Genomic DNA, 27346 nt, shown 5'->3' with positions numbered 1-27346 from the left:
TGCTCTGGGTACTCAGCTAAACATGACTGAAGGGAAGATTGTTATTAACATGAAGGCGTCCATTAAAGTTACTTGTTTGAACTTTGAACCTTTCATCATGTCAAACAGCACTCAGACAGACCGCTCCGTGACACTCAAACAAAGCAGATGGCAAATGAGGCTCTAATCCTGGCTATTCTTGTCCTGTCTCTTTCTTGTTCTAACATAATGGGTACTGACCCCATTTCAAAGGATAATGAAGATAGTCCTTTTACAGGGCAATTATCTGTGTAGATTTGACAGCAAGCTGCTTGCTCATTGTATACTGCTTAGTAGGTGTGAGATAAATTTATCAGATTTCTGAGGCCTGGGTGCCTTTTGAAGAAGAGATGGGGACTATGGGATTGCAGCAAAGAACTAGGTAGGTGGTTGCAACCCTTCCCCTAAGGCTGCTAAAAGAAATCTATAGACATTATCAGTCTACCAGAGATCCAAAACAACTTTTGCCAGCTCAGAAACAATCAGAGATAAAACACTGGTACATTGAATTACAATATTTCCAAGGTGAGACAAGGCAAGGCTATAAAGGAATTACTTTGAACTGACATAATTGAGCCACTGCAATCTTTCCCAGCAATGCAGCAAGTTCCGGACGATCAGTCATTCAAAATTTACTTCTGCATTTCGGCAAAGCTGGGTCCGACTAACAGAAGTGATGAAAGAAAAACTAATTCTCGCATCTGAAGACAGATAAAGGAAGTTTTATAAGCTTTTAAGGAAAAGTAATGAAATCAGAAATTTCAAACAAACTATTGGAGGTCTGTCTGACCAAGGAAATTGTTTGTCTACTAATGAAATAGAACAAATTAGTAGCTTAAAACTTGACGAAATTTCAGCACAGCCTCAGCACATGACACGACATTGTGTTCCAAATGATTAAAAATAATCTCTTGAAGATCTGTTGTGCAAGGAAGCCTGGAAGAGTTCACAGCTTCACTGTGTGTGTACTTGTATCTATATTCCAATAACTGTGCATTGCATGCATCTGTTTTGGACTCTGTTTGCCTGTTTTACATATGTACATCCTGGTGTGTGTTGATATCTCTGTGCATGTTAGTATCTGTGTGTGTGTTTATTCCAGGCCAAAGCTGGCACTGGTTTCCTGTTTAACACGTTCATTTGTTAAACCTTTGAAAGCTGCTTTTGTGGGTCACTCTTGAAAGACTTGTGTTGATCCTGGTGCAATGTGCACTATATTCCATTTTCCATCAGAAGGAATGGAAGGAAAGGTCATGGCATTGTTAAAGTCGGGATGGAGATCAGATCTGGGTTGAGATTGCTTTGTGAAAGGTGCAGAATGTCCCAAAGCTGCAATTGCAGCTGCAAGTCACTGATATATCTGAGTTTTGGATTGACAAAGTGAAGGAGTGTGTTCTGTGTCTTCCACGTGCTCTCAAATTTGATTGCATCTTGGCAATCATTCTTCGCTACAATACCATGTTACTTTCTATATAATGCTGTGCTGTCTGTTAAACAGGGAGTTTATAATCTTGTTGCTCTCAGAGCTCCAGCTGATTACTCAGTAGGAAGAATTGAAAATGTTTCAGTCTTTGGCCCTCACCACAGAATTGTCTCCCCAGCAAACCAGTTCTATGTTCCCTCTCTATAGAGAGTGAGCCATTGTTCACCTTCCTATTTGACTCCAATCTGAAATCCTGGCCCCAACTCGTGGTCATCATTAAGTTGCTCTATTTTCAGCTCCACAATGTCATCTGACTCCACACTGACTCAGCTCATCTCTCTAAGACATCATGCCTTTGATATTGATATTCAAATACTCTCTTAGCCTAAGACTCCCATAATGCGCCAATGTTAGCTCATCACCTGAATTTGGGACCCTGGAACTGAAATTCCATCCATTAAGAGCTGTAGAGCAATATGAGGCTCTCATTGACCCTTCTTATAATAGTGAAGCTTTCACCAGATTCAACATGAGATCCTTGGGATGATCACACATGTGACCCATAAAATCCCTACAGTGTGGAAACAGGCCATTTGGCCCAACAAGTCCACACTGACCCTCCAAAGAACATCCGACCCAGACCCATCCCCTTACCATGTCCCTGTAATCCTGCATTTCCCATGGCTAATGTACGTAACCTACATACCCCTGAATACTATGGGTAATTTAACATGGCAAATCCACCCAACTTGCACATCTTTGGACTACGTTTTAGGACAGCAAGTTGAGTTGAGGGTCAGAGTAAGGAGTCATCTGTAAGGAAAGGAGACAGATCAGATTCAAGGCAGAGGGATGGACCTCAATGGGGGCTTCCCTCCCACCTCTTGGGTTCCTTAGTCAGGCACTAAGTTAGCCACTTACCCCAATATAAACACTCACACACACAAACAAACACATGCATGAGCATAGACCCATATGCCGACACAGTGCCACACACACACATCCATACACACATAGATACACACATTCACACATATATGCCATCCCACACAGACACACACATACCTGACAGGGGGAACATCAGGAGGTGCAGGAAACCTCTGAGTGCAGGGCAATCACCGAGCCACCACTACAGGGCTCTGGGGTTATCAACATGACTAGCCAGTGGACAAGTCTCCTTGGCCCACTTAACATGCAAGTGGCAATGGGAAGCGCAGCATCTTTTATGATTACATAGACCTGCCTGCTACCTAGCTTCTCTAGCAGGTTCCCTAAATCCAAACCCATCCCTCATTCTGCTATTACTCCTACACTGACAAACATTGATTATCATCGGCTGACTTATACCTTGATTTTAAACTTCTCATTCTCACAGTCATTGTCCTACATGGCCACTTCTCTCCCCATCTCTCTAACCTCCCCCAGGATCACAAGCTTTCCAAATTTCTTTGGACTTTTATGTACACCATACATACTTCAGCACAGTGTTGGCAGCCATGCCTTCAAATATTTCAATAAACGTGTGTGTGCATGGGTGGCAGTTGGCAAGGAAATATCTTTACTGATAATCCAGGGAGCTTTGTGCACTGGCTTCCCTTCTCTGCATCATTTCTTGATTCAACCTGAATGAAAGTAATTCCTCCAATACCCAAGGAGTTGTTCAGACTGACCTTCTGCTGTGTGTGGAGGGGTAATGTCTCACATTTACCAAACACAGGCCCATGATCCTTTGTGGTAAGATGCTCAAGTTTGTTACGGAGAGCCTGCTCCTCCTCAGAGACCATCCGGAATGTTCCTGTTTGCTGAAGAATGGAATACACTGAGTTTAAATTGTTGAACAGTTTAGTCATAAAGTTCTAAGATACCAAAACATATTCACCATATACATAACCAGTGGTTAACAACCATATGGAAATGAGGGCTGAATAGGTCTGACATGTATGGTAACATTTATGAACCACTGATTTTCTCTTTTCCCCCTCCCTCACAATCTATTGATTTTTTGTTGGGTCACTTATATATTATTGAGGATAAGTGGCAGAAGAACAGGCCATTCAGCTCAATGCTCGCCTCCTCATTTTTCATTTGAATCTGTCATTGCAATCACCTATTCCTTTTTTCTCCCCTCACATAGTTTTCTAGTTTTGCCCCGAATTAATCCACACTGTTGGATTCAACCACTTCCAGTGGGTGGGAGTTGCACAGTTTCGCCACCGTTTGGTGAAGAGTAAATTCCCTGTTGGATTTCTTGGTGACCACCTCATATCGATGGTCTCTGATAACGTTTTTATCTGAAAGAGGAAACAATCTCTCAGTATCCAGTCAATAAAACCCTTTTATAATATTGGAAGTTATGATTCTACTGTCTCTAGCTACCTGCCTAACCAATATGTTTATATAGAGATAATAGGAACTGCAGATGCTGGAGAGTCTGAGACAACAAGATGTGGAGCTGGGTGAACTCAGCAGGCCAAGCAGCCTCCTGCTCCGAAGATGCTGCTTGGCTGCTGTGTTCATCCAGCTCTGCACCAATATGTTTACATAATGTTAGATAATGAGTGCTTACAGTATATCAACTGCAGGTAAGGGAGCATTGGTGCTAAGTCTGACCTGTTAATAATAAATGCCAACTGCTCTGCACTATCACTGAGAATCCCCAGCTGGCTGATGACAGAGAGTATACGTAAATGGGTTCTTTTCTGATTTTCAGGATGTGACAAATGGCATTCTGGAGGGGTCTGTCCTGGGGCCTCAGCTTCTTACAACTTAGATGGAAGATTTAAAAGAGAGGACAAAGGTATGGAAGCTAAATTTACAAGAAGATGCAAAGATAGATCAGAAAGAATTTTGTGACAAGGACAGAAGGGGGATGCAAATGGATATAAATAGTTCAGTGGGAAAAATATCTGGCAGATGGAATCTAATGTTGGAAGATGTGAACCTATCAAATAGGAGCAGAGGAAAATCATTCAGCCCCTCGAGGCTTCTCCGCCATTCAATTAGATCATGGCTGATCTGTTTGTGTTTCAAATTCCACATTTCATCTACCCTGGATGTTAAATTTAAATTTAATTGCACCTGTGAAGTTGTTCACTTTGACAGCTGCAGGGTGTTACTTAAGTGCAGAAAGAGTGCAGAATTCCGAGGTGCAGAGGGATCTAGGTGTTCTAACACATGAGTTACAGAAGTTAGTACACAGGTAACACAGCAAGTGATTAAGAAGGCTCATAGAATGCTATTCTTTATTATGGGAGGAATTGAATCAGGAAGTAATAATATTCCTCTACAGCCAGCAACCCCAGAGGAGACAGCCACACTGAGCCCTGCCGCATCTTCACCATCTCCCCAGACCTTCCACTGACTGAGGACGAACGGTCAGTCCTTAGTAAGGGGCTCACCTTTGTCCCCCTACACCACACATCAACGAATACCAGTCACGGTTGGACATAGAGCAGTTTTTCCGCCGTCTTCGCCTCCATGCCTACTTCTTCAACCGGGAACCTAACCCTCCCTCCACTGACCCCTTCACCTGCTTCCAACACAAGTCCTCCTCCTGGACACCACCCCCAGGCCTCCTACCCTCCCTCGACCTCTTCATCTCCAACTGCCGTCGAGACATTAACCGCCTCAACCTCTCCACCCCTCTCACCCAATCCAACCTCTCCCCCGCAGAACGGGCAGCCCTCCGCTCCCTCCACTCCAACCCCAACCTCACCATCAAACCCGCAGACAAGGGTGGCGCAGTGGTAGGATGGCGCACTGACCTCTGCATCGCCGAGGCCAAACGCCAACTCTCCGACACCACCTCCTACCGCCCCCTCGATCATGACCCCACACCCGAGCACCAAACCATCATCTCCAACACCATTCATGACCTCATCACCTCAGGGGACCTCCCACCCACAGCCTCCAACCTCATTGTTCCCCAACCCCGCACAGCCCGTTTCTATCTCCTTCCCAAAATCCACAAACCTGCCTGCCCTGGTCGACCCATCGTCTCAGCCTGCTCCTGCCCCACTGAACTCCTCTCCACCTATCTGGACTCCATTTTCTCCCCTTTGGTCCAGGAACTCCCCACCTACGTCCGTGACACCACCCATGCCCTCCACCTCCTCCAGGACTTCCAATTCCCTGGCCCCCAACACCTCATCTTCACCATGGACGCCCAGGCCCTATACACCTGTATTCCACATGCAGATGGCCTCAAGGCCCTCCGCTTCTTCCTGTCCCGCAGGCCCGACCAGTCCCCCTCCACCGACACCCTCATCCGCCTAGCTGAACTCACCCTCAACAACTTCTCTTTTGACTCCTCCCACATCCTACAGACTAAGGGGGTGGCCATGGGCACCCGCATGGGCCCCAGCTATGCCTGCCTCTTTGTAGGTTACGTGGAACAGTCCCTCTTCCGCACCTGCACGGCCCCAAACCCCACCTCTTCCTCTGTTACATTGATGACTGTATCGGCACCGCCTCTTGCTCCCCAGAGGAGCTCGAACAGTTCATCCACTTCACCAACACCTTCCACCCCAACCTTCAGTTCACCTGGACCATCTCCAGCACATCCCTCACCTTCCTGGACCTCTCAGTCTCCATCTCAGGCAACCAGCTTGTAACTGATGCCCATTTCAAGCCCACCGACTCCCACAGCTACCTAGAATACACCTCCTCCCACCCATCCTCCTGCAAAAATTCCATCCCCTATTCCCAATTCCTCCGCCTCCGCCGCATCTGCTCCCACAATAAGACATTCCACTCCCGCACATCCCAGATGTCCAAGTTCTTCAAGGACCGCAACTTTCCCCTCACAGTGATCGAGAATGCCCTTGACCGCGTCTCCCGTATTTCCCGCAACACATCCCTCACACCCCGCCCCCGCCACAACTGTCCAAAGAGGATCCCCCTTATTCTCACACACCACCCTACCAACCTCCGGATACAACGCATCATCCTCCGACACTTTCGCCATCTACAATCCGACCCCACCACCCAAGACATTTTTCCATCCCCACCCCTGTCAGCTTTCCGGAGAGACCACTCTCTCCGTGACTCCCTTGTTCGCTCCACACTGCCCTCCAACCCCACCACACCCGGCACCTTCCGCTGCAACCGCAGGAAATGCTACACTTGCCCCCACACCTCCTCCCTCACCCCTATCCCAGGCCCCAAGGTGACATTCCACATTAAGCAGAGGTTCACCTGCACATCTGCCAATGTGGTATACTGCATCCACTGTACCCGGTGTGGCTTCCTCTACATTGGGGAAACCAAGCGGAGGCTTGGAGACCGCTTTGCAGAACACCTCCGCTCAGTTCACAACAAACAACTGCACCTCCCAGTCGCAAATCATTTCCACTCTCCCTCCCATTCTCTAGATGACATGTCCATCATGGGCCTCCTGCAGTGCCACAATGATGCCACCCGAAGGTTGCAGGAACAGCAACTCATATTCCGCCTGGGAACCCTGCAGCCTAATGGTATCAATGTTGACTTCACCAGTTTCAAAATCTCCCCTTCCCCTACTGCATCCCTAAACCAGCCCAGTTCGTCCCCTCCCCCCACTGTACCACACAACCAGCCCAGCTCTTCCCCCCCCCACCCACTGCATCCCAAAACCAGTCCAACCTGTCTCTGCCTCCCTAACCGGTTCTTCCTCTCACCCATCCCTTCCTCCCACCCCAAGCCGCACCCCCATCTACCTACTAACCTCATCCCACCTCCTTGACCTGTCCGTCTTCCCTGGACTGACCTATCCCGTCCCTCCCTCCCCACCTATACTCTCTCCACCTATCTTCTTTACTCTCCATCTTCGGTCCGCCTCCCCCTCTCTCCCTATTTATTCCAGTTCCCTCTCCCCATCCTCCTCTCTGATGAAGGGTCTAGGCCCGAAACATCAGCTTCTGTGCTCCTGAGATGCTACTTGGCCTGCTGTGTTCATCCAGCCTCACATTTTATTATCTAGTAATAATATTATACTTCAGTTTTATTCTGTTTGTGTAAGAAATGATAGAAATGTGCTGAAGGCAGTTGAAATGAGATTTAATTAGAACATAGAACAGTACTTCACAGGAACAGGTCCTTAACACCAAGTTAACTAATCCCTCTGCCCGCCCTTAGTCCATATGTCTCCATTCTTTGCTCACTCATGTGCTTATCTAAAAGCCCCTTCAATGCCCCTATCGTATCTGCCTCCACCACTATGCCTTGAGGTTCCAGGCACCTGCCAATCTTCATAAAATTGTTTGATACGTGGAATGAGTGGGTTGTCTTTTGAAGACAGATTGAACATTCTGGGTTAGTTTTCACTGGAGTTTGGAAGAGGGCCAGGTGACTTGATTGAATGCAAGATGCCAAACTGTCTTGCCAAGGTGGATGCGGAGAAAATGTTTTCTCCTTTGGGTTCATCCAAAACCAAGGGGCATTGTTTAAAAATCCCGGGTTACCCTAGAAGCACAAAGATTGGTGGCATGGTAGCTCAGTGGTTAGCACAGCTGCCTCACAGTGTGAGTGGGCTTGAATTCGATTCCACCCCTGGATGACTGTCTATGTGGAGTTTGTCTGTTCTCCCCATGTCTGAGAGGGTTTCTGCCAGCTACTCAGGCTTCCTCCCACAGTCCAAAGATGTGCAGGCTAGGTGGATTGGCCGTGCTACATTGCCCTACAGTTTCCACGGATGTGCAGGCTAGGTAATTACTGTGCTAATTGTGGGATAGGGTGGGATGCTCTTCAGAGAGTGGTGTCAACTTGATGGGCTGAATGGATTCTATGATTCTAAGGGATTGTACAGCTTTGGATGCCTCTGTCCAGAAGACATTGGAGGTGATTCATTGAATATTTAAACATAGAGGAGGATAGATTCTTTGTAGGCAGGAGAATCAAAGCCAGTCAAACGTAGCTGAGAATTTGGAATTTAAAACAAGACCATGATCTTCTTGAATGATGCAACAGGCTGAAAGGGGCAAATGGTCTACTTCTGCTGTTAATTCATACAGTCAAAAGTCCCATTTTGGAGTCCAACAACACTGAAGGTATTTGTGGTGCCTCAACTCCAATGTTGTGATCAACATTTGCATTTGCTTAGTCTCTCTGGTTCACTCTCTCAAAGTTTAAATCAAATTGGTCACTCAGGCAACCAACATTTCCTAATTTATGCTATTTACAACTTTGGATTCTCACATGATAAAATCATGTTAACAGATTGGAAACTGTGTGGAAGTCACTGACCAAGCACACACTGAAAGGGAACTAGTCAGGGTGTTGAATATTTTGTTACAGAAGAGTGTAAGTATGCAACTCTATGACTATTTCTATCTAGAAGGACAAGGGCAGTAGGTACATGGGAACAGAAGCACCTGCGATTTCCACTCACAATCCTGACTTGGAAATGTTTTGCCATTCCATCATTGTCATTGTTGCTGGGTTAAAATCCTAGAATTGTCTCTCTAAAAACATTGTCATAACAGTACCTATACTAGATAGACTGCTGTGGTTTGCATAAAAAGTTCACCAAGACTATCACAAGGGCAATTAGAAATAGGTGACAATACTCACATTCCATGAAACCATTTTTTAAAAATACAAAATCAAGGCACATTCTGTTCTGGGTACTGAAAAATTTTAAAGCTGAGAAGTGCAGATGATCCTAGTTGCAAATTGTCTTAAATGGCCACAGTGAGTTTCAAAAAGCTTAGAATGCTCAGTTCTGAGGTGAGGGTATATGGGATACTACAAGGGGAAGAACAATCTCCCTCCCTCTCCCTCCCTCTCCCTCCCTCTCCCTCCCTCTCCCTCCCTCTCCCTCCCTCTCCCTCCCTCTCCCTCCCTCTCCCTCCCTCTCCCTCCCTCTCCCTCCCTCTCCCTCCCTCTCTCTCCCTCCCTCTCTCTCTCTCTCTCTCACACACACAAGGATCTCCAATGCCATCCAATCCTTGCCAAAGGGTAGTGTGCTCCTTGACTTTGAATCATGCAATACAGAAAATGCCTATTGAATCCATTACATCTAAGCTAGAGTCACCTGAAAATATCAAGTATGAGACACAGTAGAGCAGATTGACTTTATTTTTCATTCTTTCCTCTCATGCCAATTTACAATGTCACAATTTTGATCACTGTATTGAATGCTGAGAGATTGCAGAAGAAATTGCCTACCTCTGTGTTACATCATGTTGTTTATGAGATGTGAGAAAATGATTTCTTTACATACTTACAATCATAGCCATGATATCGCTTTAGTGCTGGCCCTTTTTTTACACCCTGGAACATAAAACAAAATACAATCAAATAATCATAAAGTAAGAACAAGACCACTCAGCCTCATTTAAGAGTTGATCTCCACCCTATCTCTATCCACTTGACTAGACTTCATGTCAGAATCTGTCAATGACAGTGGATAATGAAGAAAATGTGGGTTTTGTGGGGTAGTGGTAGTGTTCCTGCCCCTGAGACAGAAGTTCTGAGTTGAACTCCTGCTCCACGATTTGATGGCTAAAGAAAGTGTGCTCACAATACAGCCAATCAGCAGGTGGAGATCAACTTATAAATCCCCCCAACATAAACCAATTGCTGATGGTAGTATTTGGAGAGAATCCCAGTCAGCCATCTGCAGAAGACAACAGCAAACCACTGCAACATCTTGCCAAGCATAACCAGGGTCAACAATATACTTTTATGTATCTGAAGAGAAAGAGAATGAAGAAAATGCAAAAGCAATTTACACACACATCACATTGTTCACATAAAGACATTCTTCACAAAGGTGTGATGATCCTAATGGAGGTGGAAATTTTCCTGGATTTAGAGAAGAAATTCCCAGGAATGTGACTACAATTGCTGAAGACATGGCCACCACTGACAAGGCAAATGGGGTAGATAATAGACTATAGATAGCAGAATGAAGGAACGTGGCACCAGACTGATCACACAGAATTTGATGCAACTTGGAGACAGGGGGCTGAAGTGATAGATGAGACATTGTTCCAGAAAGGAGCTTTTTCAAAGGTGCAGAACAGAGATCTACGTAGGACAGTGCTTGAGTGTTTGAAATGGGCTTCAGCAAGAAATGAGTTGAGTGAGCTGGAAGTAGAAGAGATAATAATTTTGATAGAGAGTGGGGTAAAGTGCTCCTTTAAATTTTAGGTTATTCCTGTTAGGCTTGAACCCTTTTGGGGCATGGACTTCATCTGCTCAGCCGATGAATGAAAGCAGAAGCAGCATTCACAGGAGCTTGTTAGTAGGGTGAGGACTTGGAATCTCAGTGGCATAATCCAGCTAAAAGCTTACTGAGCGGAGTGGGGGAAAGCAATGCTGGGATAATTATGCAAACAGTAATTGGTAAGATGCAATATTTATGTTCCTGCTGTCCCAAACAATTCTTTAATAGGCCAGAAATATGCTTGGTTTCAGAATGATTCTGTCAGTCACTCGGTCAGTCAATGACTGGTATCAGTGCAGGATCCACCCATTTGTACCTTAAAGTTGTGTCAATGTTGTATTTGTGTGATAAGACCTTGATTAGCAGGAATGTGAGCAGGTATCTGACCTAAACAGGTGATTGCCCCGGCTACTGAGAAGCAAATCATGACCAAAATGTTGCTGAGAGAAATGGAAGTGGGAACAGGGCAGTAAGCATTTCACCATGAGTTTACCTGATGTCGACCCCTTTTCTGACAAACAGAAGCTCTCACAAATGGTGATAATGGGAACTGCAGATGCTGGAGAATCCAAGATAATAAAATGTGAGGCTGGATGAACACAGCAGGCCAAGCAGCATCTCAGGAGCACAAAAGCTGACGTTTCGGGCCTAGACCCTTCATCAGAGAGGGGGATGGGGTGAGGGTTCTGGAATAAATAGGGAGAGAGGGGGAGGTGGACCGAAGATGGAGAGAAAAGAAAATAGGTGGAGAGGAGAGTATAGGTGGGGAGGTAGGGAGGGGATAGGTCAGTCCAGGGAAGACAGACAGGTCAAGGAGGTGGGATGAGGTTAGTAGGTAGGAGATGGAGGTGCAGCTTGGGGTTGGAGGAAGGGATGGGTGAGAGGAAGAACAGGTTAGGGAGGCAGACACAGGCTGGACTGGTTTTGGGATGCAGTGGGTGGAGGGGAAGAGCTGGGCTGGTTGTATGGTGCAGTGGGGGGAGGGGACGAACTGGGCTGGTTTAGGGATGCGGTGGGGGAAGGGGAGATTTTGAAACTGGTGAAGTCAACATTGATACCATTGGGCTGCAGGATTCCCAAGCGGAATATGAGTTGCTGTTCCTGCAACCTTCGGGTGGCATCATTGTGGCACTGCAGGAGGCGCATGATGGACATGTCATCTAAAGTATGTGAGGGGGAGTGGAAATGGTTTGCGACTGGGAGGTGCAGTTGTTTGTTGCGAACCGAGCGGAGGTGTTCTGCAAAGCTGTCCCCAAGCCTCCACTTGGTTTCCCCAATGTAGAGGAAGCCACACCGGGTACAATGGATACAGTATACCACATTGGCAGATGTGCAGGTGAATCTCTCCTTAATATGGAAAGTCATCTTGGGGCCTGGGAGGGGGTGAGGAAGGTGGTGTGGGGGCAAGTGTAGCATTTCCTGCGGTTGCAGGGGAAGGTGCCGGGTGTGGTGGGGTTGGAGGGCAGTGTGGAGCAAACAAGGGAGTCACGGAGAGAGTGGTTTCTCCAGAAAGCAGACAAGGGTGGGGATGGAAAAATGTCTTGGGTGGTGGGGTCGGATTGTAGATGGCGAAAGTGTCGGAGGATGATGCATTGTATCCGGAGGTTGGTGGGGTGGTGTGTGAGAACAAGGGGGATCCTCTTTGGGCGGTTGTGGCAGGAGCGGGGTGTGAGGAATGTGTTGCGGGAAATGTGGGAGACGCAGTCAAGGGCGTTCTCGACCACTGTGGGGGGAAAGTTGCTGTCCTTGAAGAACTTGGACATCTGGGATGTGCGGGAGTGGAATGTGTCATCGTGGGAGCAGACGCGGCGGAGGCAGAGGAATTGGGAATAGGGGATGGAATTTTTGCAGGAGGGTCGGTGGGAGGAGGTGTATTCTAGGTAGCTGTGGGAGTCGGTGGGCTTGAAATGGACATCAGTTACAAGCTGGTTGCCTGAGATGGAGACTGAGAGATCCAGGAAGGTGAGGGATGTGCTGGAGATGGCCCAGGTGAACTGCAGGTTGGGGTGGAAGGTGTTGGTGAAGTGGATGAACTGTTCGAGCTCCTCTGGGGAGCAAGAGGCGGCGCCGATACAGTCATCAATGTAATGGAGGAAGAGGTGGGGTTTGGGGCCTGTGTAGGTGCGGAAGATGGGCTGTTCCACGTAATCTACAAAGAGGCAGGCATAGCTTGGGCCCATGCGGTTGCCCGTGGCCACCCCCTTAGTCTGTAGGAAGTGGGAGGAGTCGAAAGAGAAGTTGTTGAGGGTGAGGACGGGTTCGGCTAGGCGAATGAGGGTGTTGGTGGAGGGGGACTGGTCGGGCCTGCGGGACAAGAAGCAGCGTAGGGCCTTGAGCACATCTGCATGCGGAATACAGGTGTATAGGGACTGGACGTCCATGGTGAAAATGAGGTGTTGGGGGCCAGGGAATTGGAAGTTCTGGAGGAGGTGGAGGGTGTGGGTGGTGTCACGGACATAGGTAGGGAGTTCCTGGACCAAAGGGGAGAAAATGGAGTCCAGATAGGTGGAGATGAGTTTGGTGGGCCAGGAACAGGCTGAGACAATGGGTCGACCAGGGCAGGCAGGTTTGTGGATTTTGGGAAGGAGATAGAAACGGGCTGTGCGGGGTTGGGGAACAATGAGGTTGGAGGCTGTGGGTGGGAGGTCCCCTGAGGTGATGAGGTCACAGTTGTTCTCACAAATGGTACCATGTGGGCAGAAGCTCAACCCAGTGTCTGAACTAGACACCAAGATCGTGAACAGTTTGGCTCAAGTTGGAGAGGTGACCAAGAAGGGGACAAAATCCCTGGCAAAGGTACAGATTTCTTTGGCAGGGGCCAAATGCAAAGACTGTGGTTTTCTGACAACTTCCTTTGAGATAATTAAGGCTCAGCTAGGACTGGATACCAGATGAGCAATCAAGCGATAAATTTGCAATATAAGGGATGAATGAGTTAGTGTTGGATCATTGAAGGGCATTTTGAAGTTGACTCCGTAGCTTTGGATAATGTGCCCAAGGGACACTGTGGTGAAATATATGGTCTTTTCAGGAATAACAACAAAAAGGACTTTCTTGTTTGATAATGCTTCTACGAAGCAGCTGGAGGATTTTCTATTATAAAGGAACTGCATTAATATAAGATGTTATCATTGTTGCTATATTCAACGGCTATATTGGGAGATAGGGAGGCATAATTAGAACAAGTCCATTTGTATTCTTGAGTGTTTCCATGTGTCTGTGATTCACATGTAAGTGCAAATTGCTCAGTGAAGTTCTTTTCAGTGAAATTTTATTTCTGTCATCAATGAACCATTCATCTTCAAAGTTGATCGTGAAACTCTGCTCAGAACATCCTATCAGCTCAGTTCATGCCTCCCTTGGGAAATACGCTCAGCTCCAGGAATAGAAAAGCAGGAAAAGTGCCAGCAGCTCACTTCTTTGAAGTTTATTGATTTCTGTAAAGTCCTGTAATAAAAACAGCTCTTAAGAAACAACTACAGCCAAACTTTGCATTTGAACAGGAAATAGCAACCAATGAAGCAGCAGTGCTGGACACCTGAGTTACTAATAATATTTGGCCTTGAATCTCAAAAAAGCATTAACTTTTGAACACATAAATTTACTGCTACAATCTCTTGGGTGGATTGGTCACCACTAATCCAAAAACTGGTATTTGTCTAAGCTACTGATACCATGTGGAGAAGTATATCCACACACTGTCATAGGCAGAAGAAAGGCTCAATCTTGATGAATATTTATTACATGTTACTTAAAAGCATCAGAGATACATGACGCTCTCTTTTGGGACATGAGGCACAACTTACAAATTTGTACATATTGCTACTTTGCCTGGATAATATTAACACTAAGAACAATCTCTGAAACACTCGGTAGGTCACTCGGAAGAGGCATGGAGAAAAGTCCTCAGCTCCTTCCAGGAACAGTCCTTTGTATTCTGATGCATGGTTTAATCCAGTGGTGTCAGTTAATCCTTTCAGAATCACAGCATTGTTATGGAGCTGAAGGAAGCCAATTGGCCAGTGACCGGTGGAGTTCTGCAAGGGTCAGTTTTGGAACTACAATTATTCACATTATACGTTAACAATCTGTTCAGATAGGCAGGAGTCAACCAGACCAGGTATGACCAGCAGATTTCCTTCCATTAAGAATGTCAGTAACCTAGATGGATTTTAACAAAATTCTATAGCTCCATGATCCTTATTAATAAGGGTAGTACTGCATTGTACAGCACTGGAACTTGTTATTCTGAGTTGCATTAAGGTCAACCCATTGTGGAAGCAATCATTTCGTTCTCAGTAATAACTTATTCATGTGAATCTGACAGAAGGAACAGGACAACATTGTGCCCTGGAATGTAGCTGTTAATCTCAAAGAGATGCTTTTTGTCAGGGTGAATCTTGAACCAGGAAATGCTGCATAGCAGATGCAGGTTCCTGTCAGCCAGGATCCTCCTGGAAATGCGTACCTTCAGGGGCACACCGCAAGGTAAACACATCCACCTGCCTGTAGCTCAGTGATGAAAGGACTGAGCAAAGCAAACTCACATGTAGATAATTTCACTGCAGGCATAACCGAACACAAGAGGTTATCACGTCAAGATAATCACTGAATATATAAAAGGGAAGATAAAAAGAAACTCTTGCCATGCTAAGTATAATCAGACTGTAGAATGCTTTACTCCAAGAGAGGAACAATCTGGAACTGATGCTGTACTGAAGATGATACTGAAACATTACATTACTTAGGACTGTAAATGGCCTAAGGTTAGCATAGGCAATGAGCAACTAAGGTCACAGCCATTCACAGAGAAGCCGAGACTGAGGAATCATACTAAAAAAGCATAGCTCCTTCCTTATTCCTCATGTGGATGGACAAACAATTCAAACCAAAGGTTAGTTTTAGGTGGCACAAGGGCAAGAGGGAGCATGGGAAGGCAGGGAATTCCCATTTTAACTCAAGAGATGTTTTGATTAAGCAAGACAATCTCTCATTCAGTAATGAGAGTATGTCAACAACAATACAGCAATAATTGCCTTGTAGGAGCAAATTACTACACATTCTGGAATTTGTACTGAAAACAAAAACTGCTGAAAAATCACAACAAGCAGGCAGTATCCATGGAGAGAGAGTATACTAACATTTTGAGTCTAAATGACTGGCTCTGATGAAGAGTCATCTGGACTTGAAACATTAGTTTGCTCTCCCTCCACAGATGCTGTGAATTCCAGCATTTTTTGTTTTCAGAACAATTGGCTTTGAATGTCCACGACATTGGTTGCCAAAGCACAATGCTACTACAAGGGAAGTGGTTTGGCAACTGATTCCACTGATGGGAGAAACAAGGCACCGGGCTGAGGAGCTACAAGGTTCTTTGCAACATTTCTGAGGGAAAGCTTTGGCTTCTTCTGCTGGCCCACAGGGCTTGCACAGAAAACGGAACTTGGTCTCTTTCGGTCACTGCGCAATCCCTGCCATGATTTGGGCTTGTGTGGACCTCATGAATAAAGATAACAAAACACCAAAGGCACTGTTAGGTTGAGATTTTGCAGATTTACAATAAGGCCTTGCCTGAATCTGACAATTGCCCTCAGATGCCTGTCCTCAGTTTAACTGATGGCTGGACTGAATTGTAACTGCTGCTATCTCTCCTGCCAACAGCTTTATACAATATTTAACATCAGCCAAACTGCCAGGCACATGTGAGTTGATCTCAACGTTAATCTCAAAATTTAAGCAATGTTATTACAATGTTTCCCATTTAAGGATAATGTTATTAGTTCTTGAAATCAAGTATTAATAGAAATTGATTCAGGAATTATTCCAATCGTCTGAGTTAGAAAATGCCTCTTTGTTACTGAACAATTCTGTGACACTGATGGAAATCTGGTTGATGATACACAATTGTCAAAGATAAATGACCACATGAGAGATCAGGAGATTTCCCAAATTCCCTGCTTAATGTTTCAATAAAGATGGATCATCAATGTCCACCTGATTCTCTGAAAATTCTAAAGAATCCATTCAGTTGGCCCAGTCATCCCCTATCACTCTAGATCAGGTCCAGCCATTGTCATTGTGAAGCAATCCTCTATGATCGTTCCAGACCAATTCAACCTGATTGTTGTGGATTCAATCCATCGCTGAATGCTGAGGAACCACCTTCTAATTTGGATCCAGTCTACAGCAGATTACATTGTATTGCATGTCTTCCCATTGTTGCATTTAAATCGCTCTGCAGAACATTCCTGGTTTTCTTTACAATGAGCCTTATCTCATTCAAGTATTAGCTCCCAAAGAGGAAGTTGCTGCCAACTGAAAATGTTCCAAGCATTGGTCATAAAGAATCAAGGCCCATTTCCAAAAAGACATTCAATACTTCCCAAAACATAGCATGCTAGGGAAAAGAAAATCAGCTAGAAGGATATCAGACACTCTAAACTGTTTCCTAGTCAATCATGTTGGAAACTAATGTTTTGTTTTTCAGGAAGTGCTTAGTGAAAAACATCAGAAGTTGGCAATTAACAGGTTGACTTCCCTTGCCTTTCTTTTGTCACTCATAATACTGACTTTCTCCAACGCTTATGACTTTAAATTGTTTTACAAATCTCTCTGGATACTGAGCTGTACTTTAGTGTTGCTCTTGTAGGAGCATCTTTACCACATGAACTGCAAGTGATAGCCAACAGATGTCATCTTTGCCAAAAATCCCAATTGTACTAATTTTTTCTCAGAGGGCTAAACATTTGTTTGACTCACTGTTTCCTATTCTGACAGCCTCACAGAAACCTAATTAACATTTTTGTGTCCATAAGACGGAGCAGATGCAGAATTAACCCATTCAGTCCATTGAGTCTGCTCTGTCATTCAATCATAGCTGATACCATTACCAGCCCCATTCTCCTGCCTTCTCTCCGTTACCCTTGATCCTCTTACTGATCAAGAACATATCTATCTCTGTCTTAAATACATTCAATGACATGGCCTCCACTAGCTTTACGTGGCAATGAGTTCCACAGATTAATTGCCCTTTGGCTCAGTTCTAAAGGGTCATCTCTTCACTCTGAGGTTGTGCCTTTGGGTTATAGCCATTTAGTTATTTAGTCATTTAGTTTACAAGGTTACAGCAGAGTTAGGGAAAAGAAGCGACCATAATCACAAAAGTAATGAAAGGCAAGATTAGAAGAAGTTCTTTCTGTGGAGGGTAGTGGAATTCTGCTGTACCACTTGATGGAGAGGCAAGCAGAGTCCATTTCTGATTTGTGAAACGGGATTTTGTAACGTGTACCTATAAATGTGTAGTCAAGCGGACTCATCACTCACTCCCACACTATAGTCGGTGAACTTTTCTAATGTATCATTCTGCAGCACCTTTTGAGATCTGATACATTTGCTGACAGTATCTGCATTTGCACCTACAACTGTGATTACATAAAACTGCTACAGAGGATCTGCATGGAATTTACAGGAATTAGTTCATGAAGTAAAAGAATATTAGGGGCATGGGGATTGAATGGGAGAGTAAAGATGACGCCAGGTGGTTCATATGAAGAAACACACAATCGCAAACTAAATCGAGCAGTTTGTGTCTGTACTGTAAGAGCATGGGTCCCCTGCAGAATAAATCTCCTTCTTCTTCACTGTCCCAACCATCATGCCCTGATCAGGTACAATATGAATAAGGTGCAACCATCTCGCTACATAAAGAATGAAGGACCGTCTTATACTATCTTGCAAATAGGTCAAACCAGGAAGGAACACTCACTCTCACATCATCAAATAGGGACCATCCTTAATACATGTACTTACATCTTATGAATTGCCCTACTTAGAATCTCTATGGCAAGAGGACATTCAGTCTGTGGAGTCCACATCGACCCTTCGAAGTGCATCCCACCCAGAATCATGACCCTGACCCTGACCCTATCCCCATAACTGTACATCTCTATGAGCCCTTGATATCCAGAAAACAACAGGAGGAATACGTACGTGTATTTTTAAAGGGGCTGGAATTTAGGGCTAGAAATATGAGGGCTCTTAAACAGCTATTTGAATAATCAGTGGTCCAGTGATTGCACAATGCTACATATCTGGGTTTAGTTAGTTAAGTTGATTGTCTAATCAAGTTGATGAGAAATAATTCTTGTCCACATACCATCCGAATCTGATCTCACCTCATGAAGTGTTAATTGGGAAGATGTTGTGCCCTGATTGATCACCATCTTGTAACCCCTGAGGTCAACGAGCGACAAGGAGCCAGGCACATTCATGCAACACTGTAGCTTCCCCATAGCTAAGACAGTCAGTCTCAAGGACTGCAAGACAAGGCATTGCAACTACTATATCTCCACACAGAAGACAAAGGCTCATAGGCCTGCACCCCTATCGTAGGTAGCACAGTGTATAGCTGGAGGAACACAGCAGGCCAGGCAGCATCAGAGGAGGAGGAAAGTTGACATTTCGGGTCAGGACTGTAGGGTTGGGGAGCAGGAAAGAGACGCTGCCTAGCTTTCACTTCATTGCCAAGGTTGCATAGATAGTCTCCTGAGCCACCTTACCAGAGATCAGGGTTACTAATGTGAGTGGGTAGCTGTATAGTGACATTTTAAGTCAATCCTACAGTAGTAAAAGTCTGCAGGATCCTCAGTAAGATAGATAGCAACATGCACAGCAGTGTGGAATCAGGTTACCCAGGTATGAATTGTCATCCCAAATCTGAGTGTTGTTCAGGTCTAGCTGCATTTAGACACAGTGTCTGAAACATCAGAAGGTGTGCTGAATGTTGTACAACATCGGAGAACATCTAGACCACTGACCTTATGATGGACAGGACATCCACAGTGAAGCAGCTGAAATGATTGGGTCTGGAATACTACCCTGAGGAACAGCTGCAGTGATAACTTGAAGCTGAGATGATTAAAATCCAGCAACCCACAGCCATCTATTTGTGCCAAACAGCAGAGAATCTTTCTCCTGGTTCCCATTGCTTCCAATTTTGCCATGGCTTATTGATGTCACACTTGGTCAAATGCTGTCTTGATGTCAAGTGACACACATCTGCATTTGATTCAGCTCTTCTGTCTATATTCGGGCCAATTCTGTAATGAGATCAGGAAATGAGTGGGCCTAGTAGAAGTCAAACTGGGCGACAGTGATAACTAGGTATAGCCTGAAGGGACAGTAACTGGCCGGGTTGGATTTAGCTTGTTACAGAGGATCAGAACAAACCTGACCAATTTTTCACATTGGTAGGTAAATGCCAATTGGACTGTACTAGAACAGCTTGGCTGAGTATGCAGCTAATTCTGAAACGTGTCTTTAGTCCTTTTGCTGGAATGTTGTCGGGGCCCATGGGCTTTGCACCATCCAATGCCTTCAGCTATTTCTTAATATCATATTGAGTGAATCAAATTGGGTGAAGATTGGCATCTGTAAAGCTGGAATCTCAGGAGGTGGCTGAGTCATAAGTTGAGTTTCAACACTTTTCAACCAAAATGAGAAAAAAGAAAGAATCAGCGTGTATAAAGTATCTTACTATCAGTTTTTGTGACACCAAATCACTTTGGTGAGTGAAGAAACGAAGCCAAAATAACATTAAAGGAAATTGTTTAAGAAGCTAGTTCCTTATGTCTAATTTCACTTCAATGAATTATGTATGAATTGTGAGAAATGTTGTTTAGGTATATGATCTAATTGCAGTTGGAAAAGCAAAAACACTGAATAAGCAGCTCATCTGTTTCGGCAGACAGAAGGTTGCAGTTAAAATGCTGGATGAACTTATCGCTAATTTTTGAGTCCATGAAAACTCCAAGAGATCGTTAATGTCCTGAATTTCAGGTGCTGTCTAGGCTTAATGGCTCACTGAAAGCTATAATTCAGATAATCCAGCACTTCCTTAATACTAGCCTTAAGGCTCTGCTGAAATCCCAGAACATCTCTTGAACCTATAGCCTTTTAAATCAGAGTGTAGTCAACAGTGCCAAGTTCAAATTATGTAACTATCGCTAGCCCCTGGTCTTATTAATGCCTTTTATAAATCACAGCATAAATCAGATAAAATTTCTACAGTGTGCCAATCAAAGAGTATTATCACTCTTACCTAATTGGCTCTAGAATGTACATATGCGATGCACTATAAGTTGTTACTATATCAATGGTGGTGGAATGATAATTTCACAGAGCTATTAATCCAGAACCCAGGTTAATGTTCTGAAGACATGCGTTCAATTCCCACCATGGAAGATAGTGAAATCTGAATTCCATAAAAATCTCATCTAACGGTGACCATGCAGCACCACTGGCTACTGTAAAATCCAATCTGCTTCGTCAAAATCATTTAGGAAATGAAATCTGCCATCCTCATCTGGTCTGACCTACACATAACTCCAAACCCACAACAATGTGATTAACTCTTAACTGCCCTATGGACAATTAGAGATGGGCAATAAATGCTGGCCTGGTCAGAGACGTTCACATCCTGAATAAAGAACACCTGTGATGATTTTACCTTCCTGAGATAATGTGTTCACATAGTAACAAATTGTTGGAATACATTTAAAAATAAATAGAAGGATCTGAGTGAAACCCATGTTGCATTAACCCAGTTCTCCAGCAATTCTGGTCTAAAATCCAGGCCATCTGGAACAGCATTCCACCAGCCAACCTTCTAAAGCAGCAATGCAGAGATTGTCAGCTCAGCAGAATGAGTTTGTCATACCTGCACCCTGCCTCATACGTACCAGAGCTACAGTGCATTTTCCTCATGTTGAATCCTTCCTTCCCCTCTCTCATTAGGTTGAAAGATATTAACAATAGAACTCCAACTTTCTACTAACGTTGACCTAAAGTAATGACTCATCCAAACACCCAACAATTCTGTAAAGTTACAGCAAATGAACAAGATATTTACACTGATAATGGGAACTGCAGATGCTGGAGATTCCAAGATAATAAAATGTGAGGCTGGATGAACACAGCAGGCCAAGCAGCATCTCAGGAGCACAAAAGCTGACGTTTCGGGCCTAGACCCTTCATGAGAGAGCGGTCTAGGCCCGAAACGTCAGCTTTTGTGCTCCTGAGATGCTGCTTGGCCTGCTGTGTTCATCCAGCCTCACATTTTATTATCTAAGATATTTACACTTCAGTGTTTTACTTTTACTTGATTATATTAGGCAGCAAGTTCCAGTTTGGTGAATTCATATATTCTCCTTTCAGGAAACAGTTTTTACTATAACACCTTACAAAACTGTGATTTCTACCACCTAAACAGGCAAATGCAGCAGAAGTGACCACAGGTTCCCCTCCTAGCCACAATACTGACCTGGAACTCTATCGCGATCAGAGATCGTGAGAACTGCAGATGCTGGAGAATCCGAGATAACAAAGTGTGGAGCTGGATGAACACAGTAGGCCAAACAGTGGTCCTAAGATGCTGCTTGGCCTGCTGTGTTCATCCAGCTCCACACTTTGTTATCTGGAACTCTATCGCCATTCCTTCACTGTTGCTGCATCAAATCCCAGATCACCCCTTCCTAGCAGTGCTGTGGGTGTGCCATTTTTCAATCATGACCTCCCAGGTACTGAGAGCATAGCAGACATACTGTCATAAGAAGTTGGCAGCGTTAACCCAGGCTGTGGTTCAAAGCTGGAAACCTCCTGACCTGTCTCAGTTAGTGCCAAAAGCCATCTTTACTGCGGATGTATATTAGCCTTCGAGAGGATGGTAATGTCTGTATGTCATACTCAAGCACATCAGCCATCGAGGCAAGCTTAAGAATCAGACATTAAAGATCGGGAAGTATTACAACTTCCATTTATTAATTACTCTTCCTGCTTTGCCTGATGGCATCAGTAATGCTTATAATAATACTTTGTGTTACTTCACATGAAGTAAAAAGATTTGTGATTATAATATTAATCTCACAATATAAATAAACACTGCACTGCAGATAAATTAGCAATATTCGATTAAATTCTGAATCAAAGGACCTAAGCAGAAGTCGACTTTTCTGCAAAAGAGGAGAGTTACAACTTTAACAAAATTTCACTTTCACCCATTAAAGCACTTAGAGCCTTAGAGATATACAGCATGGAGAAGACCCTTCAGTCCAACTCATCCATGCGGACCAGATATCCTACATAATTCTAATCCCATATACCAGTATTTTTGTTCGTATTCCCACCCAGATGCCTTTTAAATGTTATAACATACCCAACTCCACTACTTCCTCTGGCAGCTTGTTCCCTACACACGCCATTCTCTGTGTGAAAAAGTTGCCCCTTAGGTCACTCTTAAATCTTTCCCCGCTCACCTTAAACCTTTCCCGTCTAGTTTTGGACTCCCTCACCATGGGGAAAAGACCTTGTCTCTTTACTCTATCCACCCCCCTCATAATTTTATAAACTTCTACAACGTCAGTTGAATCACAAGACTCAGATTCACACAGAGGAGGCAGATTCAGACAAATAATACTTTGTTCCCTTTCAAAAAATAACCAATTAGCATGAGTACATTCTGAGAATATCTGTGTGAACTGTCGTATGCAGCTTTAAATGTACTTAAAAAGCAAAGAAAAAGAAATGATAGAGAGAGAAAAGTAAATTTGAGAATTCTGGAAATCTTAGGTGAAACTGCTAAAATACTGGAAATACACAAAAAGTCGCTTTACAAGAGATAATGAGAAAATACAAATGAACATTTCAAGTAGGAATCTGTTAGATACATTCTGATGAAAACTTTTATACCTTAACATTTAATTTTTTTGCTGCATGAGACACCTACTCTGTTTCTCGCTCTTGTCTTGGCTCTGTGTAAGGTTTCCAGAGTTCACAGGTTGACAATCACTTTAAGCATTTTGTATATACTATCCAATAATCTTATCTCAGTGTGCAACAAAAACATATGTATCTTACTGCAACCTCACCTATGTCAAGGCAGCAAAATGCACCCAAGTTCTATTTGATAAAGTCAACAGACCAAGAATTGACTAAATCCATTGGATGTTTAAGGACCCTTGTCACTCACCGACTGCTGGCAGGCAGACAAAAGTGGTGAGCTGTTCACTTTAACAAGCAAAGGAAGGCTCCTGCTTCTCCCAGAAGGTTGACACGATTGGGTAGCAGAGAGTTTCAGGACAAAGCTTTGTAGATTCGGATTAGATTGTCACAAGACGTCACTCACAGCAACTTCTAATTAAATCAGCCTAAAACACAGAACCGTCCATTGGCATGAATTGCAGGTTGATCAGGGAGCTGGGGTGCCAGTGATGGAGAGAGAGGGGTGGGTGGGGGGGCGGTGTGTGTGTGCATTGTGTAAGAAAAATTGCGTGCAGGGTTTCTAAGTTGTAATAACAAGCAAAAATGCCATTTACAAGCCACTTTGTTGGCCAACTGCAGCCAAAAACTTGAATGGAAGACGGAAAGACTCCTGGATCCCTGATCAATCTAGCATGATAAGAATTGCCCTGTCAACAAAATTCACTGGGAAAGAAATATCAAAGAGGATTTTGCCACCAGGTTACTAAAGGTATATTCATAAATAACACCTTGGTTTTGGTGATAGAAGTAACTACTGTTTAATAGGCATCATAAATCAATTGATTAATTTGGCAAATATGAAATGTTATTTTGTTGGTAATTGTTAATTAAGGAAAGGCATCTTCAGGAATCATATCAACTTTCACTGAGATAGTTAAAAGGAAACAATCTTGTGGATAGTTCTTGTGATAAGTCCTTGCTGCAGCTGATCTGATCTGGTGATTTATGGGCTGATTTAAATTGTTAGGGTTTTCATCACATTTTTCCGAACATTTTAATTTGAAGTGCAAAGGGAACTACATTAAAACTGGGAAGCTGATTTGTTTGGTAGGCTGCAGACTTAGAGGCTTTTTTATAGGTTTATGATCACGGTGGATAACACTTTTCATATCAAGTAATACTAATATGTTATGCTCCAGTCATCTCCTCAAACTGAGAGTCATCAATTAGGAATTCAGTAATTACGTTATGAGTTGTTCTTTGTCTTTCTTTTAAACTGGAGCTACATCTTAGTTATCCTTGACAGTTTGGAAGGCTAGGTTGTCAATATGGATCTGTTCCTAAGATTATCACGTGATGCTCTGACTGCACCGGCCTCATTCACATTTTTGCCATTGATCAATAATCTGGTCTGCCCGTGTGATATTGACTCCTCATGACTCAACTGGATGAGCTTGACTGTCAAGATATCTTTCCCTAACCCAGATTTCACAGCAAATAAACACAATATTCAAAATCATTGAAGTAAGAGCAGTTTTGGTCGATGTCCCTTGCATTTTCTCCTGGGTCGATGACGCTTGATGTGTGGAGATTCAATTCCTGCTGACTGCAGGGCAATCCTGCAGGGTTGCCAAACTGCAGACATCCTCCAAAAAGACTGTCAGTGATCAGACAAATACACAAGCAGATGAACATATGAATCAGGAGCAGGAGTAGGCCATTCAGCCCCTTAAATCTGCTCCATTATTCAATATGATCATGGCTCATCAGATTACAACCTCAAATTCATCTTTCTGCCTGCCCTTGATGACCGTTCATCTCTTCTTTAACAAGAATATGTCTACATCTGCTTCAAAAATATTTGAGGACTCTTTTTCAACCGTCTTTTCAAGAAGAGAGCTCCTATGATTCACAATGCTCAGAGAGAAAAAAATTTTCCTAATCTGTGTTTTAAATGAGTTTTTGCTAATTTTTGAACAGTGACCCATAGTTCCAGATTCTCCCACAAGAAGAAACATTTTCTCTCCATAAGACCACAAGAAGTGGGAATAGAGGTAGGCCATTCAACCTGCTCTGCCATTCAATAGAATAATGACTGATCCCTGTTAAGATCCTTCACGATTTTATATGTTTCAATCAAGGTGTGGATTACTGTTCTTTACTCTAGCAGATCAAGGGCAACCAGCAAAGGCAATAAATGTTGGCCCAGCCATGAACATCCACACCACACGAGTCAATAGCAAAAAGATACAAACTTGGCCTGTTCAAACTATCCCTGTAAGACAACCTGCTCATTTTCAGGCATTAGATGAGTAAACCTTTCCTAAAACTCCTGTAGCACATTTACATTCTCCCTTAAATAAGGCAACCAGTACTGTGCAAAGTATTCTAGATGTAATCTCACCAGTTTCCCATATATCTGAAGCACACCCTCCTTACATTAATACTCCCTTTACAATAAATGATAACATTCTGTTATTAATTACTTGCTATACCTGCATACTAACATTTTGCAATTCGTCTGCAAGGACACCCAGATCATTTTGCACCTTAGTGCTATGCAATCTTCCCCATTTAGATAAGAGATTACTTTTTAATATTAATACTTGTTTTAATTCTCTTTTTGTCAAAATGGGAAATTTCACATTTTACTCCATTTGCCACATCTTTGCCAACCCACCTATCAATAAATTGTTTTAATCTCCTTGTGTCCTCTTATTTTCTTACCTTTTTTTATTCATTCCATGAGGGTATCACTGGCTAGGCAGCATTTATTGCCCATCCCTAATTGCCCAGATGGCAGTTAAGAGGCAATCACATTGTTGTGGGTCTGGAGTTCACTTGTAGTCCAGAGTAGGTAAGGATGGCAGTTTCCTTCCCTAAAGGACATTAGTGAACCAGATGGCTTTTCCTGATAATTGACAATGGATTCACGATCATCATCAGATGCTTAATTCCAGATATTTATTGCATTCAAATTTTACCAGCTGCCACGGTGGGATTCAAACCCAGGTCCCCAGAACGTTATCTGGGCTCTGGATTAACAGTCCAGTGACAATACCGCTAAGCCATCGCCTCCTCGTAAGAAGTAACATTTTTCTCCACATAAGACCACAAGAAGTAGAAATAGGGGTAGGCCATTTACGTCAGCAGGAAATTTAGCAATCAAATCTATGATTCTATGACCCTAGCTCTTCTGTCCCTGCGTCAAAATCATTTACGTAAAGCGTAAATTGTCGAGTCCCAGCACCAATCCCTGTGTCACCCGACTCGTTACATCTCACCAAGCTGGAAAAGACCCATTTACACCTGCTCACAGTTGGCTAGACAATCTTTTATCCAAACAGCTATGCCACTTCCTAGATGCAACATGGCCTTTGATTTTCTGCCATAACTTCTGTAGTTCAGTTAGTCAATCAGTGAATAGAGATGGTCACCTAGCTCCATTTTTGATCAAATTTCAAGTAAATCACAATCCATTGAACACATCCCATCAATTTGCTGTGGTGATGTTGGCAGATCCTGTGTAAATCTGGTCTGTATCCACTTCATATTCAGATTCTATAAAGATCAATTATCCACACAGTTGCAGGAATCCAAATATGACCTCAAACTGAAAAGGTTTAAGACCAGTCCTCAAAAGCAGAAACAAAATTTAATTGGGTGGTGGCAAGGGTGGGATTCAGGTGGGTTTAATTTTAATCAAGCCTGCTCACTAAAAACTGACAGGAATGGGTTGACTGCATAATATGATATAGCGGGGCTGATTTGCATCCTGCCACTTTCCCAACTTGCCACTATAATGTGATGGTAGATCATAGAGTCATGGGGGTGTGTAGCATAGAAAGAGGCCATTCAGCTCATCTAGTCTGTATCATGTCTTTCAAAAAGCAGTCTAACAATTCTCACTCCTCCACTCTTCCAACATTTCCTTTCATTTCTCTTTCAAGTGTGCATCTGATTCCCTTTTGAAGGTTATTATTGAATCTGTATTAAACACC

At 43.7% G+C, this 27346-nt stretch overlaps 1 protein-coding gene and 1 long non-coding RNA gene across 4 annotated transcripts in view; one reads left to right on the top strand and one right to left on the bottom strand.

Moving 5' to 3' along the window:
• Nucleotides 1–23732, bottom strand: part of LOC125467139 (retinaldehyde-binding protein 1-like) — a 31540-nt gene extending 7808 nt beyond the window's left edge. For 2 of the 3 annotated variants that reach the window (XM_059639281.1, XM_059639283.1), the window contains exons 1-3: nt 23614–23732; nt 9646–9691; nt 3112–3243 (exon numbers count right to left, since the gene is read on the bottom strand). In XM_059639281.1, coding sequence (XP_059495264.1) covers nt 3112–3243; nt 9646–9657 — 144 coding nt within the window. In that variant the 5' untranslated portion in view covers nt 9658–9691; nt 23614–23732. The other variant, XM_059639282.1, reaches the window with a different exon arrangement.
• Nucleotides 23733–24004: 272 nt separating this feature from the next.
• LOC132206174 (uncharacterized) overlaps nt 24005–27346 on the top strand; it is a 48219-nt gene continuing 44877 nt past the window's right edge. Inside the window, exon 1 of the long non-coding RNA XR_009442884.1 lies at nt 24005–24114. This is a non-coding gene — a long non-coding RNA (uncharacterized LOC132206174). The remainder of the gene's footprint in view (nt 24115–27346) is intronic.

This window comes from Stegostoma tigrinum, chromosome 33, assembly GCF_030684315.1.
Source record: "Stegostoma tigrinum isolate sSteTig4 chromosome 33, sSteTig4.hap1, whole genome shotgun sequence".
Lineage (NCBI taxonomy): Eukaryota > Metazoa > Chordata > Chondrichthyes > Orectolobiformes > Stegostomatidae > Stegostoma > Stegostoma tigrinum.
Note: the sequence above shows the minus strand (reverse complement) of the source record. Positions and strands in the feature narration are given on the sequence as shown.